This window comes from Macrobrachium rosenbergii, chromosome 42, assembly GCF_040412425.1.
Source record: "Macrobrachium rosenbergii isolate ZJJX-2024 chromosome 42, ASM4041242v1, whole genome shotgun sequence".
Classification (NCBI taxonomy): Eukaryota; Metazoa; Arthropoda; class Malacostraca; order Decapoda; family Palaemonidae; genus Macrobrachium; species Macrobrachium rosenbergii.
Window position 1 is genome coordinate 32,585,380 of NC_089782.1, and position 20,000 is coordinate 32,605,379.

Consider the following 20,000-nt stretch of genomic DNA (forward strand, 5'->3'; position numbering starts at 1 on the left):
CTCTCTCTCTCTCTCTCTCTCTCTCTCTCTTCGCCAGTACGTAAGTGCGCAAACTGAAGGTACTTCTATCCTTGATTCCGGCTGAAAGTAATCCCTCGACCCTCTCGTATATTACCGCCACTCTTACTGAGACAGGTACACAAGCGTCGTCGTGAGAGTCAGCTGGGAACACAGAAGCCAAGTGAGTTCTGCAGCAGGAACGCCCTAGCGAATATGGGGGGGTTGGGCACCTGGGGACGTGCCCCAGCCCCCGCATGAAAAATTATGACAAAATAATAATATTGAAGATTTAGATAATAATAATAATAATAATAATAATAATAATAATAATAATAATAATAATAATAATAATATAAATGAGAAATACAAAAATGTGAAAAAAATCTATAATAGAAATAAAGTTTTGAGAAAAAAATATTAACAATTATATATGTATATTCTGTATATATACGCATATATGTAAATGTATGTATAATACGAAAATTGGTGGGGCGCCCCCACGAAATTTTTCCGGATCCGCTACTGATCTGACGGCCTGACGAAGGGAGGAACGAGTAAGGAGTTCCCTCCTGCAAGCGCTGACGCTGGTGATGTTGCCAAGATGGATCGCATTACCTGACATCTCCTTGGGCTCTTGGCGACTTGGCATTGTTGCAGCAGAGCGACTGTTTCTCTCGAGCTCCGGTTGTTTACGGCGGCTTCTGTTTCTGGGCGGGAATCAAAGGCTTCATTTATAAGTCTTATCTGCGCGGTTTTAATGAGCCGTCGGTCTCGCAGACTTCTGCGCTTGACAGAAGAAATCGGTGGCCGAATGAATTTGTTGATCTTTCCTCGGCGTGTGAATTGCATTTAAAGTCTTTTTTTTAGTTTTCTGTCCGCCGTCAGATCTTAAAAACTACTGAGGCTAGATGGCTGCAAATTGGTATGTTGCTAACCCACCCTCCGATCATCAAACATACCAAATTGCAGCCCTCTAGCTTCCTCAGTAGGTTTTATTTTATTTAAGGTTAAAGTTAGCCATAATCGTGCTTCTGGCAACGATATAGGCCAGGCCACCACCTGGCCATGGTTAAGGTTTCATGGGACACGGCTCACCACCGAAAAAAAGATGTTTTCGGTGGCCTCGATTATACGCTGTAGCGACTGTACAGAAAACTCGATTGCGCCGAAGAAACTTCGGCTCATTTTTTTCTTGTTTTTTTTGCTGAATGACTGCAGTGCAAACGAGTGTAGATATTTCTTTGTCACTGAGATTTCTTGCTCGTTCATTTAACGAGATCTTCGTAGCCCAGTGTTTTTGTTTCTGAATGATCCTGAAATATCTTGCTTTAAGACATTTTAATCTAAATTTACTGCTGTATAGTATGGAAGAGTAGCCTTGTGTCCTCACCTAGACCAGACCGGAGGAAGCAGGAAGAGAAAGAGGAAAGGAATAAGACCCCCAGTAGATAGAATTATTATTATTCAAAAGATGAACCCTATTCATATGGAACAAGTCCACCTAAGAGGCCACTGACTTGAAATTCAAGCTTCCAAAGAATATTAAGGTGTTCATTAGAGAGAAGTAAGAGGAGGTAAAGGGGAATGCAGAAAGAAGAGACCTCGCTTGTGAAAAAAGAAAAAAATAAATTAATAAATAGATAAAAAATGTATTAAAATGCAAGGAGAATAGTGTTGGGGTATTCTAAAGCGTTGCATCTTCCGTTGAACTTCTGAAATATCCAACTGCACAACATCCTCAGTAGGGAGGCTGTTCAACAGTCCAACGGTGTGAGGAGGAATAAAGGACCTCCCCTGGAACTTGGGAGAAGTTCTAGATAAGAATGAGGGGAATAAAGAAGCAGGAGGAAAATTCCAAAGCTATCTAGCGGAAGGAAAAGAACTAGACATCGCATTCCATACAATCCTAGGATTGCTGGCCACAGTTCACTTCCGCCCTAACAAGATTGATAGCACCCCGTTCTCATTCGGGGAATGCCAGCAATGACGCATCAGTTCGGGAGACTGCTGCTGCCCCAACAATTGAAATCGTTACCCCAGTGACAGCTCGAATAAATCTGTCAGCAGCAGTCACCTAATTAATTAGTCATTTATTGGCGAAAGTGTTTACAGTAATATACAAATATGTAGGATGTATTATTACATGCGATAAAATCCTATTGTTGACCCATCCAAAACAGGGGTGCTTGCTTGCACCTCTCTCTCTCTCTCTCTCTCTCTCTCTCTCTCTCTCTCTCTCTCTCTCTCTCTCTCTCTCTCTCTCTCTCTCTCTCGGGAAGGGCATTTAGAGATCGAGCCGATCTGGGGATAATCCCTCCACTCATTAGTCATTCAATGTTCTGGTGAACTGTTGTTTAACTCTGCAAAATAACCCCTCTTCATATTCATTACTCACCTAGGGCCACTTAGTTAAGCAATACGTGATCTTCATCTTGTTCTTCTCCTCCACAGCTACAAAGACGTTTCTCGTTGCACTCTACATCTTTCTCAGCTCACATAATCGTGTGTATATGTCGCCAAGAGCATCCGTGACTTCAGCATTCAGTGTGATTGTGTTTTGATGGTATGTCAATGGGGTCTTTCGAGCTGACAGATACAGCTGACATATCCATTATGCAGTTGGACGAGTGTGCAGCTTTCTCTCTCTCTCTCTCTCTCTCTCTCTCTCTCTCTCTCTCTCTCTCTCTCTCTCTCTCTCTTTGGACACATTTATTCTCTCTCTCTCGTCCCCTACGACGTCTATCAGACATGTTAATGATCTTTAATGATGTTTTCCTTCCACAACAAAGAACTGTAACGATGAATTTTTTTTTCAGCTTCGCTTAACTTCTAAGCTTTTTTAGGTTTCTGTAAAAGAAAACTCTTGTGTCGGCCTTGTCTGTCCGTCCGCACTTTTTCCGTCCGCCCTCAGATCTTAAAAACTACTGAGGCTAGAGGGCTGCAAATTGGTATGTTGATCATCCACCCTCCAATCATCTGACATACTAAATTTCAGCTCTCTGACCTCATTAGTTTTATTTTATTAAAGGTTAACGTTAGCAATAATCGTGGTTCTGGCAACGATATAGGATATTCCACCACCGGGCCGTGGTTAAAGTTTCATGGGCCGCAGGTCATACAGCATTGTACCGAGACCACCGAAAGATATATCTATTTTCGGTGGCCTTGATTATACGCTGTAGCGGCTGTACAGAAAACGCGATTGTACCGAAGAAACTTCGGCACATTTTTTACTTGTTTAATGGAAAAGAAAACTGTTGTGATGGCGTTGTCTGTCCATCCGCACCTTTTCTCTCTGCCGTCAGATCTTAAAAACTACTGAGGCTAGAGGACTGCAAATTGGTATGTTGATCATCCACCCCTCAATCATCAAACATACCAAATTGCAGCCCTCTAGCCTCATTAGTCTTTTATTTTATTTAAGGTTAAGGCTAGCCATGGATCGAGTGTCTGGCAGCCCTTTCCGGAGGCGTCGCCGGCGCACCTCCACTCGACCGCATCTGGGGAGAAACTAAGCGTAGTTTCATTCAGCATTATATGCTGTACAGAAAACCTTTTGCTTGCTAATATCGTCACGCTTGTTTTTCTGATGTTATTTTTGGTTTTTCTTTTATGTCCTGTTACAGAAATAAGCTAAAACAAAGACCTCCGAGAATTACGCCAGACATCTTTTGCACAGACCTAACCACAGCCACTCACCTGAAGAAGACGTGTTAGATTCCACTAGAAATGAAATGTCTGTTACAAACTCATTCTCTGTATCATTTCCATTGTCATTCATCCCCATCAGAGCGCTGGACGACCCTAAATGGGTTCCCAGTACTTGGCTTTATTCCTAAATCACACACAGATTCCATCCCAAGACATGTTAGTTCAGACCAACGGGACGCAAGGTGAGAAGAAGATGATGATCCTACACAAATCCTCACACGCTACTTCGGGACTTCTGGGAATCCTGACGCCAGATCCTCGTCGCCGGCCCCACTGAAATAGCAAGACAGTAATATTTCACACACAGACACACACACAAAAGACGCACAAAATCACGAATTCAAACTGTGAGTGTCACCTACCATAGCGGCGGTGGTGGTGGCGGTGGTTGTGTTTACTACAAAGGACGCGAATAAACTGATCATACAGTTCGAATATGACCTCTTATATAGTTCCCGCCATCCTCGATTCTGTAGATATGTTCCCTTACCCCTCCCTCTCCCTCCCTCTCCCGCCCTTGCCCTTCCACCCACGCCCACCCAACCCAGCGGCGCCCAGACCTGGGTTCTTTTACCCTCCCCTTTTCTTCTTATGGGGTCTGCGAGGTGGGGCCAGGAAGGAAGGAAGGAAGGAGGAGGAGGAGGAGGAGGAGGAGGAGGAGGAGGTAAGGGCGTTCCTCCACCCACCCTTTTTCACCTCCATTTCCCACCCCCTTGGTCGGTCGTGGTATGAGAGGGCGTGAGTGAGTGAGTGAGTGAGTGAGTGAGTACGCGCATGTGTGTGTGTTTGTGCGTGTGTTTGTGCCCCGTGTCTTGCCCCCCCACGACTGGGTTGCCGCTTCCTTCTGCCGCTGCAGAAACCGACGTCTCTGGGACGACGGAAGCTGTACTCTATAGAGAGTCGCTTCTTCTTCTTCTTCTTCTCCTTCCTCTGCCGTTGCCCTCAGCGGTGAACCCTTTTGCTCCGTCTCAGAAATATACCTCTTTTCGGGATTGGCTCCGGTTTTCGTGATTGGTTCCTCCCACTCCTCCTCCTCCTCCTCCCCCTCCTCCCCCTCCTCCTCCTACTACTGCTAATACTACTACTACTGAAGGTCCTCCTCCGCGTTCTGTACAACCTCCTCCTCCTCCACTACTTCTTCTTCTTCTTCTTCTAAAGGTTCTCCTCTACATCCTTAACCCCCTCCTCCTCCTCCGCCTCCTCCTCCTCCTTCTTCTTCTATTTTTTCTTCTTCTCTTCCTTCTTCTCTTCCTTCTTCTTCTTCTTCTTCTTCTAAAGGTCCTCCTCCCCATCCGTAACTCCTCCTCCACCTTCTTCTTCTTCTTCTTCTTCTTCTTCTTCTTATAAAGGTCCTCCTCCACATCCTTAACCCTTCCTCATCCTCCTCCTCCTTCTTCTTCTTCTTCGTCTTATCCTTATGAAGGTCTTCCTCCACATCCTTAACCCTTCCTCCTCCTCCTCCTCATTCTTCTTCTTCTTCTTCTAAAGGTCCTCCACATCCTTAACCCTTCCTCGTCCTCCTCCTCCTCCTCCTCCTCCTCCTCCTCCTCCTCCTCCTCATTCTTCTTCTTCTTCTTCTTCTTCTTCTTCTTCTTCTTCTTCTTCTTCTTCTTCTTCTTCTAAAGGTCCTCCACATCCTTAACCCTTCCTCCTCCTCCTCCTCCTCCATACCTTACTGTGGTTTGTGGGTTGAGTCATCTAATCCCCCACCAGGACCCCTCATTTTGACAGCCTTCTTATCCGACGAGGCCCTCCTTCTGCTGCCCTGCCTTGCCCTGCTTGGTTCCCTGTCTCCATCCGTCTTCGCCCCACCCCGCAACCCACCCTCTCTCACGCCCCCAAAGTGCCACAAGCGGCTCCTTATCATCTATGAAGGTTCATTGAGGCTCTCGCCTCCTGTGCTTCCTTCCGAAGGGCGGCCTCTTCGACGACAGAAAGAGAGAGAGAGAGAGAGAGAGAGAGAGAGAGAGAGGTGATCACCGTCTAGGAGAAACAGTGTTTAGATATATCTTACGTTTTCTAATCCCAGCAAATAAAATATATATATATATATATATATATATATATAAGTTTCTGACTCGCATCGGGATCGAACCCAGTTCTTTCAATTGAAAGGCAAGGCCGCTGTACTTGTGTTGCTTAGTTGGCAGTGGCCTTGCCTTCTGATTGAAAGACCTGGGTTCGATCCTGACGTGAGTCAGAATTTATCTCTGTTCCACACTCGGTTGTGTGTTGTATATATATATATATATATATATATATATATATATATATATATATATATATATATATATATATATATATATATATATATATATATATAGCAAAGCTACTCTTGTATAAAATATCTTATTCGTCCTCTTGGTATAATTAAGATACTTCTGTGCGAATGAATGGGCCTTTCTTTTTATTTGGGGTTAAGCAACAAATACCCAAAAACATCACCTATTTGAGACCTCTCGGCCCTCCGCACCACTTGTCAAAGGGCGTTTATATTTTAGTACACTCGTCTGCAGTAGAATTCCGCCGTGTTGCAAAGAACCTAAGGTGATCTCAGGTGACAACCTTCCCACCTCTCCTACTGCCGTCCTCATTCACCTTGTGGTTGTTGCTACTCCCATATATATATATATATATATATATATATATATATATATATATATATATATATATATATATATATATATATATATATATATATATATATATATATACTAACAGGGCCTCATTCGAACTGGATGGTATGTAATGGAGTATTTATTCAGAAAAAGTTACAAGCTTTCTTGTACGGATTGTACGGATACTTGATAATGAGGACTGTTTGTCCAAGTAAGCTTGTAACTTTTTCTGATGTCAGTAATTCTACTAATGCACAGAGCAATTGTGTATGTGATGAAGTTAATATATATGTATATATATGTATATGTATATATACATATTATATATATATATATATATATATATATATATATACATACATACATACATATATTTATTTATTTAACTTTTAACCCCGTCTTCTACCCCCTCTCCATCCACTTCCTCCGTATCACTCAATGCCCAAGGGCACCTCTCCTCCTCCTCCTCCTCCTCCTCCTCCTCCTCCTCCTCCTCCTCCTCCTCCTCCTCCTCCCTACCCAAACCTGAGCAAACCTTTCCACTTCCTTGCCTCCCCACAGACGGTGCCATCCCTCAACACCACAGCAACCAGAGGAGGAGGGGGAGGAGGAGGAGATGGTGGTGTGAGTATTGGTGCCACCCAGGGCCAACTCATTTGGGAAAATCCTTAAAGCTGATTCAGTGTCTCGTATCGCGTTCTTCGCACAAACTCTTTCGTTGTAGTAGGTGGCATGCAAGGTTTTTTTTTTCATAGGCTGGTGTAATACAGAGGGTTACGCGTCTTCCCATGGGGAAACCAGTGACGTCAGCTTTCGTTTCATCTCCCACGAAGCGGAATGTGATGTTAGCCGAAATCCGCTTCGACATTCACGCAAGCAAAGTCTTTCGAGTAAATGCAAAATCCCAAGGGGTTGTTTGTGGGTGGGGGGGAGTGTGGAAGGAAGGTTAATTGATAGAAGACCATCGATACATGAAGACAGGCGCATGCGCGAGTTAGACTCAAAGAATAGATGAGTTAATACGGAGATACATTGTTATCGCATTTGTATTATCAGTGAATTGACATCTACATCTGACGAAACTAACTGCAGATGGAAATATGGGCTGTATTTTTCCCAATTTCTTATACAGTTTTAAATAGTTTTATCTAGGAAGGCTGCGAATGTACAATAATGCGTACGGTGTATATAGGTATGCGTGTAATATAGCAGTGACCTTAAATTGAATTTAGTGTTTATATTTGTGCTAAAAGCTTTACGATCTCGGCATATTTGTAGCATCTGATTACAAATATAAGTCGATTCTATATCTTATTATTATTATTATTATTATTATTATTATTATTATTATTATTATTATTATTAACAAGTCCACAGGGGCCATTGACTTGAGATTCAAGCTTCCAAAAGTATAGTGTTCATTAAAAAGAAGTAACAAGGTGATGGGAAATACAATATATATATATATATATATATATATATATATATATATATATATATATATATATATATATATATATATATATATATATATCTCTACACCAGAAAATGTCATCCCATTTGTCCCATTTCTTACTGCACCGTAAACGAATGTCATCAACTGTCTATGACCCATAAAAGTCCCAAGACATTATGAATTAAGACTGTGGACTTGTCAAGCTCAAATGTAATTGTCTGTCACGTTCCTATGAAGAAGAAAGAGAAGAAGAAGAAAGGAAATAATGAGAAGAGAGGAAGGAAAGAGAGAGTGTGGAAAGACACGGAAGGTAAATAACGAGAAAATGAGAGGAAATAACTGCTTAATTCTCTCATCACTTTCGTCGAGAAGTTGAACAGCTGAGAAAAGTTACATCAAGGCAGTGAAGAATATCCGTACGTCTGTTTACGATACTCATAATTTCTCTCTCTCTCTCTCTCTCTCTCTCTCTCTCTCTCTCTCTCTCTCTCTCTCTCTCAAGTGTTTATGGTACTTGTTATTAAGAGTAGAAATATTTTTCATCTCTCTCTCTCTCTCTCTCTCTCTCTCTCTCTCTCTCTCTCTCTCTCTCTCTCTCTCTCTCTCAGTCCTCACTTTGGTGGGTTAAGCCTTTAGATAAGGTTGGTCTATTGGAGTTCGACTTTGAAATAGTTAATATAAAAATGATTCTACGTTTTTTGTATCTTCCTGAGGATGTTTGCCATTAGAACTACAAAATTCTGGCGAAGAAGCAATGCATTACTATCCTAATACTATTCTCCTTGCATTTGAATACATTTTTATCTATTTATCTATTTACTTTTTCTTTTTTGATAAGCGAGATCTCTTTTTTATGCACTTTCCCTTACCTCTCTGCTTACTTCTAACTAATGAACACCATACCTTTGGAAGCTTGAATTTCAAGTCAGTGGCCTCTGTGGTGGGCTTGTTCCATATGAATAGGGTTCTTCATCTTCTGAATAATGAATAATAAATAAATAAAAAATGAATAGGGTTCTTCATCTTCTGAATAATGAATAATTGAATAATAAATAAGAGAAAACTTCTTTTACGAACATTCACCAGAAGGTAACTTTGTATTGAAAGATATCAGTAGTATAAGTCTCTGGTCTATTCTGCACAACGTCTTACAGTTTACTAGAATATTTCCACGGTTTTACCATGTCAGGATTCAGGCTTACATCGTGTGAAGGGTTCACCAGTTTATCTGCACTGTTACACCTCTCTCTCTCTCTCTCTCTCTCTCTCTCTCTCTCTCTCTCTCTCTCTCTCTCTCTCTCTCTCTCTCTCTCCTAACAGCCCGTGAACCACCTCGCTTGCATATCGGGGCTTCTCACAGCCATAAACACACCCAAACAAAAGATTTCAGATCTTAAAATGCAACGCTTTATTGTTTGTTACTCTAACAAAGTGACGCTGATGGAGCGTCTGCGTTTCTCTCTCTCTCTCTCTCTCTCTCTCTCTCTCTCTCTCTCTCTCTCAGCTTGCTTTCTTTAAGTACTGACTTTTTCCTCCACGTTTCTACACCAGGCATTCATGCATGCAAATATAAATACTTTTTATTCATTTTTTCATGGAAATTGCTATTTCCTGGTAGAGAAAACCAAGATGTAAGTTCCTTTTTCAGTTATCCTCTGTTAAAACAAGGAGGAAAGCCATTTCAGAAAGTTCCGGAGCCTCTCGCCCACTGTATACACCTACAGAAGACTGGTTAATCTTACATACACTGCGTCACTCACCTCACCATTGCACACAGCCTCGAACAACGTAGATCATTCAGGCCGATAATTTAGACTACTTAAAAACCTACTCAGCTGCTTCTTTCATTCCTGCTCAATATATACAAGTGGTGTAGTGCCGTCAGCGCACCTCATGCGGTGTACTGTAGGCATTACTTAAGGGTCTTTGCAGCGTGCCTTCTTCGGCCTCCTAGCTGCATACCCTTTCGTTCCTTTTACCGTACCTCCATTCATATTCTCTTTCTTCCATCTTACTTTCCACCCTCTTCTAACAATTGATCCATAGTGCAACTGCGAGGTTCTCCTCCTGTTAAACTTTTCAAAGTGTTTAATTAAAAAAAAATAAAAAAATCAAACCTTTACAAGAAATTCTTTATTTTTTAATTTTTTCATTAAAGCTGAAATTGAAGAAAAGAAAAAAGAAATAAAACTTTTACAAGAAATCCCTTTATTTTTTTTTTCATTAAAGCTGGAATAAAAAAAAGAAAAAAAGAAAACGAACTATTACTCCCCGAAATATCTTCCCGTCAGAATATGGAACCTCGCTGATGATCGATCGTTCAGTTAGCAGACGGAACTTCCACCTTGGTGTCAGCCTTGGAATTGCGTCAGCACGCACGTACGCGTACGGACATTCTCTCTCTCTCTCTCTCTCTCTCTCTCTCTCTCTCTCTCTCTCTCTCTCTCTCTCTATCTCACAAGTGCTTATAAATCCTGTTATTACGAGTATTAAGAATTTTTATTTCTCTCTCTTTCAAGACTTTATAAATCCTATTATTACGAGTCAATAATTTTCATTTACCTCTCTCTCTCTCTCTCTCTCTCTCCATGAACGTGTGTACTCAGTGACAGCCGTATTACTGACGGAACTCGACATGTGGGGGCTGGGGGGTTGGGTTTAAGCGTTAAGTGAGATGCCACCATCATTATTCTCTCTCTCTCTCTCTCTCTCTCTCTCTCTCTCTCTCTCTCTCTCAGGTTAAAAATCTCGTTAACCCCACAAGAGACTGGTTTAGTTTTCACGAAATAAACTGTTTAATTATGAGCTGTTAATTACCGGAAGAATCCCATTGGGATTAGAGAAGAATCTTTAATATATATATACATATATAATCTTATGGTCAGATTACGTACAATTGACTTCAAAGATGGCGCCGGGAGATGGACATGTGTGGATGTCTGGCTGGCAACCGGGCGAGAGACTCAACGAGCCTTTATATTGGACTTGCTCTTTATAGTCTTTCTTTTTCTTGACGGCGTTTGAAAGCCTTTCTTTACTCAGATTACCGCGGCCTGTGCTCTTGTGATTGGGCGCCGCTGCAATAACTCTTCGCCACTGTAGATTTTGTGTATGCGTGTGCATATCTGTTCCATGGCTGCTTCTAATAATAATAATAATAATAATAATAATAATAATAATAATAATAATAATAATAATAATAATAATAATGATAGTAATATGTCCTGTTAAAAAAATGGCTGCATAGTGCGAATTAATCTTATATATTGAGTTCTCTCAATTTTTCTTGTGACTCTGTTCTCTACAACGTTAATATTGGTCAGTAACCTGGCCAATGTTCATACTGAGAAAGAGACTCGAGCAGGTTCTCGAAAGCTTTCGTTTACATATTGATTTCTAATATAAATATATATATATATATATATATATATATATATATATATATATATATATATATATATATATATATATATATATATATATATATATATATATATATATATATATATGTAGAATCTACTGGTCACTTTTACCAGACACGTATGTAATTCTAATAGCCACAATGCCCTCTTAACTTCTCGAATTCTTCGCGCTTTTTTGGATATGCTTTTAACTACAAATCCGTAAGATCCAAACGCAAGAAATTGAAGAGACTGTGATGGCCGGTCGCGGGAAACGAACCCGCATCACCATAATCACAAGGAGGTCACGTTGCCGACCTGACCTCCCGCGACCGGCCATCACAGTCTCATTGAAGAGACTGTGATGGCTGGTCACGGAAACGAACCCACGTCACCATAATCACAAGGAGGTCACGTTGCCGACCTGACCTCGTTTCCCGCTACCGGCCATCACAGTCTCTTCAGTTTCTTGCATTTGGATCTTACGGCTTTGTAGTTACAAGCATATCCAATAAAGCACGAAGAATTCGAGAAGTTAAGAGGAATTGTGGCTATTACAGTTTTATATATATATATATATATATATATATATATATATATATATATATATATATATATATATATATATATATATATATATATTTACACCACTATGGATTTCAGTCTTATTGTGAATCTTCTTAATGCTCCTTGTATCGGGCTGCTAAGGTTTGTTGAAAGTTACAGTGGCGAGTTGGAAAATGAAGCTACCGCAGGCCATTTCTTCTTAGTAGGGGTTAGTGCCGTCAGTGCGCCTCACGAGGTTCGCTGTAGGCAATGCTGAAGGCCCTCTGCAGCGTCTCTTCGGCCACTAGCTGCAACCCCTTTCGTTCCTTTTACTGTACCTCCATTCATATTAACTTTCTTCCATCTTGCTATACACCCTCTCCTAACAATTATTTGAAAATGCAGTAGCGAGGTTTTTCTCCGGGTACACCTTTCAAACCCACCTACTCTCAATTTCCTCTCCATAGCTGAATGACCTCATAGGTCCCATCGCTTGGCCTTTGGCCTAAAAACTATACTCAATTCTCGCTGTTCAGGAGGACGACAGCAAGATTATATAAAAGCCACGTGCTGGTGGAGGAAGGAATGTCAAATTGGACATGAGAAATGGGAAATGGAGGCCCACGTGAGTCAAAACATCCGGATCGCGATGGCCTCAATGCTCTTCCTGCGCCATGTGTCACCTTCTTTTGTTTCGAGGGAAAGTCTCATACGCCGTGAGAAGCACTCCCACGTATTTTCAGAGTGATATGGAATAAGCAGCTTGCTTAGATGCTTAACACAACTTTTTTTCTGAGGATTTTCGTGCGTGATTTTCGTAAGAATTTGATTTGAAGGGGACTGCTTTGTAGCTCGTAGTGAGAGCGTGAATTGCCTAAGACTCTCTCTCTCTCTCTCTCTCTCTCTCTCTCTCTCTCTCTCTTGCGACGCCAGTTTTAGTAACTATAGATCAATTAATCAGTCTCTCTCTCTCTTTGCGACACCAGTTTGAGTAACCATAGATCAATCAATCAGTCTCTTTCTCTTTCTCTCTCTCTCTCTTTGCGACACCAGTTTTAATAACCATAGATCAATTAATCAGTCTCTCTCTCTCTCTCTCTCTCTCTCTCTCTCTCTCTCTCTCTCTCTCTCTCTCTCTGACACCAGTTTTAATAACGAAAGATCAATTAATCAGTCTCTCTCTCTCTCTCTCTCTCTCTCTCTCTCTCTCTCTCTCTCTCTCTCTCTCTCTCTGCGACACCAATTTTAATAACCATAGATCAATTAATCAGTCTCTCTCTCTCTCTCTCTCTCTCTCTCTCTCTCTCTCTCTCTCTCTCTCTCTCTCTCTCTGACACCAGTTTTAATAACTAAAGATCGACGCCAGTTTCAGTAACTATAGATCAATTAATCTCTCTCTCTCTCTCTTTCTCTCTCTCTCTCTCTCTCGCAAAAGTAGGTTGAGGCATAAAATTGGACAAAGAATGTTTTTGTTTTTCAAATGTGTATTATATGATAGCCAACTATGGCCAAGAGACTCCGTGGCATCGGCGGCTGAGTAACGGTCAATATGTAATGGAGAAGGAAGGCGTCACGCTCCATTTGGGATCAACCTTTTACTGTACTTCATGGCTCGTCCCTCTGCCAATTTATTTATTTATTTATTTTTTTTTTTTTTTGCTGTCAAAGACAATGGAAGCATAGCAATATATTTTGTCCCTTCGTTTGTCTGTCTTTATTTGTATGTATGTATGTGTATATATATATATATATATATATATATATATATATATATATATATATGTATATATATATATATATATATATGTATATATATATATATGGTGTTGGCTTATGGTCATGGTGTTGGCAGCGGGACTGACAACACCATCATAACGCTCTACTTTTCCTGCCGTGTTGGCAGATTCCGAGGTTGCTATTTATAATGCGTTATTTGCCACGAGGGGCTTTTATGTACGGCGCATAAGCCTTCTCTCTCTCTCTCTCTCTCTCTCTCTCTCTCTCTCTCTCTCTCTCTCTCTCTCATATCAAATCATCTGTCATTTTCATATCCGGGAAATTTACATCCTAAGAAGTATGCCTTTATATGCAAATTCTCTCTCTCTCTCTCTCTCTCTCTCTCTCTCTCTCTCTCTCTCTCTCTCTCTCTCTCTCTCTCTCGTGTGTAATTTTATTGTTGCCCCAGAACACTCACCCGTCACCCGACCCAGCATGTGATGGATGACGAATCACACGCCCCCATAAACCGCGCATGCGCAGACCGCCTCTGTCATGATGATGACATCCACGTGGGAAAGACCATAAATAATAAGAGGGGAGAGTTGCCCCTACCCGAATTCCTGTGGGGGGCACCAATTTTCCCACACACAACACACACATACACGCACACACATATATGTGATGTATATATATATATATACATAATTTTTTTTTCATTTTTATATTTCTCATTTATGTTATCTAAATCTTCAGTCTTATTATTTTGTCATTATTTTTCATGGAGGGGGCACGTGCCCAGGTGGCCTCCCAACCCCTGGATCCTCTAGTGTTGTGTGGTGTGTGTGTGTGTGTATGTGTGTGTATGTGTGTGCATGCCCTCAGCGGGGCATGCATACCTTCGCCGAATGACAACTGGATTCCCGTTGGGCATCTCCTCGAATCCCTCGTACCCCAGCTGAGTGACGGGGATGCCCTAACTGACTGACTGACTGACGGTTCCCTTAATTGAGATGAGATGCCGATGGTGCATGGTGTCAGCTGTCACGCCCTTGCCTTGGTGCCTTTGGGATTTATAAGGCGGTTGGTTTTTTTTTTGGGGGGGGGCGTTCTCTTGGGTTGAGATGGGTATGGTCTGGCTTCCAGTCTCTCTCTCTCTCTCTCTTTCAACATTTATAAGCGTTCTCGGTAAAAGGTCCCTTCCTGAGAAACTAAGTAAACGCAGCAATTTCGTCATTCTAGCGACTGCATGACTAGGGGGGGGGCCCATTTCCCCCTGATTAAAATAATAATCACGAGGAAATTGTAGGAAATTGTTGACATAACTAGTTCTCCTCGCGACTGAGAATTTAAAGTTTCTTGCAAAGTAGGTGAGTGCCGTAATATACGAACTTTTGATATTCCCTTACGGCGCAATTTGTCACAGCTTGAGTTCTGACATATTTTAGGGATCGCTAATCTTTGTATGTTTTTTTGTTTATTTAAATTATTTCTTTTTTACATTTTCGTCTGGTTCTGTAAGAAGGTTTGTAACTCTGATGGTGATGATAATAGTTCTAAATACCAGTCTTATCTGCCACACGAAACGAATAAATAGGTGGAGAAAATTGCAAATCTATATTTGTAGATTTGTTTATATAATATTTTTTTCTTTTTGCATTTTCGTCTATTTTATATAAAAAATTTAAGTTTTAATATTATTAATGATAGTTCTAAATGTCAGTCGTGCTTATTTGTTTTTTTTTTCACCTTATCTGCCACACGAAATGAATAAATAGCAAGAAAAAAAAAAAAGAAAGGGGGTGACAGGAAGTCGCGTGGATAAGGGATTTTCTCGGGAAATGGTCGTTACGTGTTTCTAGATATTTCTTCTTCTTCTTCTTCCTCTTCTTTGCTTATCTTTCCTCCTACCCTTCCTCCTCCTCCTCCTCCTCCTCCTCCTCTTCTTCTTCTTCTTCTTCTTCTTCTTCTTCTTCTTCTTCTTCACTAAGTGTCGTTTCGAGGTTCAGAATTCCCTATTCTTTACTTTATTCTTTCGCTTATTCTTTACCTTATTCTGTACCTGATTCTCTTCTTTATTCTTTTGCTTCCTTTCCTTATTCTGCGCCTTATTCTCTTCCTTATTCTTTTGTTTATTCTTTTCCTTATTTTTTACCTTATTCTTTTCCCTATTATTTTGCTTATTCTTTTTCTACTATTTTGCTTATTCTTTACCTTATTCTTTTTCTATTATTTTGCTTATTCCTTCCCTTATTCTTTTCCTTATTTTCCTTATTCTGTCCCTTATTCTCTTCCCTACGTTTTTGTTTATTCTTCTCCTTATTCATCCTAAAAGAAAATTCAGGACGTGAGTCGACAGGATTCAGTTTGGCGGTTCAAGATTCGTCTCCTGAATCTTCCTCTTCTTCCAAGGTTACGCTTGAGACAGAAATTCAAACAGATGGCGTTTCGTGCTCCGGGATTCTTTTTTTTTTCCTTCTTTTTTCCCCTTCTCCCGAAATGACAGGGGGAGGAATGTTAATGACGCAGCCAGGCTTTAAATAGAATCGTGTTTTCTCTCCGCTTTTCGCTGAATCAGACTTCCTTTTTTAGTTTTCTGTAGAATAAAACTATTGTGCCGGCTTTGTCTGTCCGTCCGCAGTGTATTCTGTCCGCACTTTTTTCTTTTTGCATTTTTTCTGTCCGCACTTTTTCTGTCCGCACTTTTTTCTGTCTGCATTTTTTTCTGTCTGCACGTTTTCTGTCCGCACTTTTTTCTGTCCGCACTTTTTTCTGTCTGCAATTTTTCTGTCTGCACCTTTTTCTGTTTGCATTTTTTTCTGTCCGCACTTTTTTCTGTCCGCACTTTTTTCTGTCTGCACTTTTTTCTGTTTGCATTTTTTTCTGTCTGCACGTTTTCTGTCCGCACTTTTTTGTTTGCATTTTTTCTATCTGCACTTTATTCTGTCTGCATTTTCCTGTCCGCACTTTTTGCTGTCCCCACTTTTCTGTCGGCACTTTTTTCTGTCCGCACTTTTTTCTGTCCACACTTTTTGTCCGCAATTTTTATGTCTGCTTTCTTTCTGTCTGCATTTTTTCTGTCCGCACTTTTTCTGTCCGCATTTTTCTGTCTGCACTTTTTTCTGTCCGCACTTTTCATGTCCGCCCTCAGATCTTAAAAACTACTGAGGCTAGAGGGCTGCAAAGTGGTATGTTGATCATCCACCCTCCAATCATCAAACATACCAAATTGCAGCCCTCTAGCCTCTTCAGTGTCTTTTTATTTTATTTAAGGTTAAGGTTAACCATAATCGTGCTTCTGGCAACGCTATAGTATAGACCACCAAAGGGCCGTGGTTAAAATTTCATGGGCCGCGGCTCATACAGCATTACACCGGGACCACCGAAAGATAGATCTATTTTCGGTGGCCTTGATTATAGTGCGCTGTAGCGGCTGTGCAGAAAACTCGAGTGCGCCGAAGAAACTTCGGATAATTTTTTTATTTTTTACATAAATTTTCGTTAACATTACTCACGAAGGGAACAGAAGGAATTAACTGTCTCTAAGAAGCTATTAAGTGTTGTTGCAATGAAACAGTTTGTTGTCCTCGAAGATGAGGTTTTAATTTCTCGTCCCGTCGGCCTTCCCACAAAAAAAAAAAAATATTGTACACACACACATCTCTTACTTTAATGAACACCATAATCTTTGGAAGCTTGAATTACAAGTCAATGGCCCCTGTGATGGGCTTCTTCCATAATCTATATAAATATGTTTCATCTTGTAAATAATAATAATAATAATATTTTTTGGAAGCTTGAATTTCAAGTTAGTGGCCCCTGTGGTGGGCTTCTATATGGATAGGTTTCATATTCTGAATAATAATAATAATAATAATAATAATAATAATAATAATAATAATAATAATAATAATAATAATAATAATAAATCTTTTACCTCTTGTAGTAAAACCGTACACGGAGTGACCATCATTCTTATGTACATATTGGAGTAAAATTCTATTCACAATCAAACACAAACATGTTGAGCCTTCAATGTAACTAATTTGATGTTAAAATAGGATGCATTACTGTTTGCACACCAGATAAGTCGGCCGTAGGAAACCTTGTAAAAGACGCATGCGCAAATGCAAGCTGATCAATACAAAAGCATGACCTTTGATAATACTGTCAAACCCTTCTTCAGGAGGAGACTTTCTCTCTCTCTCTCTCTCTCTCTCTCTCTCTCTCTCTCTCTCTCTCTCTCTCTCTCATCATCTTCTTCTTAAGTCCCTGTCTCACCCTTTTTCTTATTAGAAGGTGAGCTTAGCATTTCATGAACATTCTCTCTCTCTCTCTCTCTCTCTCTCTCTCTCTCTCTCTCTCTCTCTCTCTCTCTCTCGATCTGCTTGCGGAAGGTCGTACAGCAAATGGTATAATGTTCATTGTAGAATGATATCTCTCTCTCTCTCTCTCTCTCTCTCAGTACGTCATGACTTGATTCCCACATTTTCTCGAATTCAATGTTCATCATAACCGGAGGTTATAAATAAGTTGCAAGTGAGAGTTGGCAACTAAGTTAAGTGCCCCCCCACCCCCCGGCCACACATACCCACCCTCCTCCACCTACATACCCACCCACATACCCACCGTAAACTTAGGGCGTTATGCTTGAAATACGCCCTCGAAACTGAAATTAGCTTAGAGAGAGAGAGATTAAAAACGAAAAAGCCCCCAGCTGAGAGAGAGAGAGAGAGAGAGAGAGAGAGAGAGAGAGAGAGAGAGAGAGGTTAAACTCTTTAAGCCGTATCTATACCATTAGGATAACGCGTAGGATTACGGTAGAGCCGTGATAGAAAGTTCAGTATGTATATGTATTTATATATGTGTACATATACGTATTATACACACACACACACACACATATATATATATATATATATATATATATATATATATATATATATATATATATATATATATATATATATATATATATATATATATATATATATATATGTCATATTTATCCCGACATGTAGCTGAAATAAAGAGAGGCTCTAAGGCTCTAATACTGCTTTAAAAATCGATCTATTTATATTATTTTCTTATTCATGTCTTACCTTGGAACCTATTTTGTCCTTTCATTTTGAAAATGGTTTATCTCTCTCTCTCTCTCTCTCTCTCTCTCTCTCTCTCTCTCTCTCCCAAGACTTCTGGGAACATCGAGGCGGGTAAAGAATTCCAAAAACAGCTGTAGGGAGCTGAAAATTAATAAGCGCTGTGATAAGACAGTCGTGGAAATATTCAGATACTGGAAACGTACACACGGGCATACACGTACCAGACGTGAAAATATTCCGATACCGTAAATTGTTGCACGTATATATTATACAGTTGGGACTCCGTAGGGAGGAAATGCTGTCAGTGCATCTCACGCGGTGCACTGTAGGCATTACTTATAAGGTTCTTTACCGCGTCCATTCCATGGCATCTAGCTGCAACCCCCTTTCATTCCGTTTACTGTACCTCCGTTCATATTCTTCTTATTTTCCAACCTCTCCTAACAACTTTTCATAGTGCAACTGCTTTGAGGTTTTCCTCCTGTTACACCTGTCAAACCTCTTACTCTCAGTTTTCCTTTGAGAGCTGAATGGCCTTGTAGGTCCCAGCGCTTGGTCTTGGGCCTAAATTGCATATTCCATCTATCTATCTATCTATCTATCTATACAGGTGTGAGCTTTGGTTAAGTGTTGTTGATAAAAGGAAAATGAAAAATCTACATTTTAAAGGGAATAGCAGGTGATTCAATGCCGAGATATACCTGTGCATTTATTCAGCCACCTGCATGTGTGTACACACACACACACACACACACACACACACACACACACACACACACACACACACACACTCACTGTGCTTGCAACCGCACGCATTCAAGCGCACGAAGATTTGGTGTTCACGGCTGACACCGGAGAGTGATTAATCGCCAGCCATCGGAAGAATTAATCTCAGAACTTCATAGCTTGAAGTTCCGAGCTTATTTCCTCAGTGCTTCAGGAGAAGAGGCGCCGTTTCTAAATGCGTGGAACTTCGGGAAGAGACATTTACTCCTTAACGATTTTCGGGAGGATGGAAGACGCGACGGAGATCAAGTCTGTCCTTGTTCCGCTTGATAAAACGCTTGAAGGGTGTCTCTCTCTCTCTCTCTCTCTCTCTCTCTCTCTCTCTCTCTCTCTCTCTCTCTCTCTCTCTCTCTGGCACAGTCCTTTTCGTGTGAGATCAAATACGAGTATTATTATTATTATTATTATTATTATTATTATATTTATTATTATTATTATTATTATTTGCCTATCTGTTCTTTTCCCTTATACAATTTTATCCCTCTCTCCGTCGTTTATTTACTTCTCTTGTCTTCCGATTTCTCCTTTTCCTCTTCCTCCTCCTCCTCTTCTTCTCCTTCTTCTCCTTCCTCTCCTTCTTCTTCTTCCGCGATTCTACCTTCGGGACCATAAACGAGAAAGGAAGAAGAAGAAGTCATCTTCGTCGACCCCCGCAGGAGTAATG

The 20,000-nt window shown here is 40.6% G+C and overlaps 2 protein-coding genes across 10 annotated transcripts in view; one reads left to right on the plus strand and one right to left on the minus strand.

Moving 5' to 3' along the window:
• Positions 1-4,188, minus strand: part of LOC136828180 (troponin C, isoallergen Bla g 6.0201-like) — a 40,622-nt gene extending 36,434 nt beyond the window's left edge. The window contains exon 1 of the mRNA XM_067086005.1: positions 4,074-4,188. Coding sequence (XP_066942106.1) covers positions 4,074-4,136 — 63 coding nt within the window. The 5' untranslated portion in view covers positions 4,137-4,188. The remainder of the gene's footprint in view (positions 1-4,073) is intronic.
• GLS (Glutaminase) overlaps positions 1-20,000 on the plus strand; it is a 151,106-nt gene that overhangs the window by 119,697 nt on the left and 11,409 nt on the right. The gene's annotated exons all lie outside the window — the stretch shown is intronic.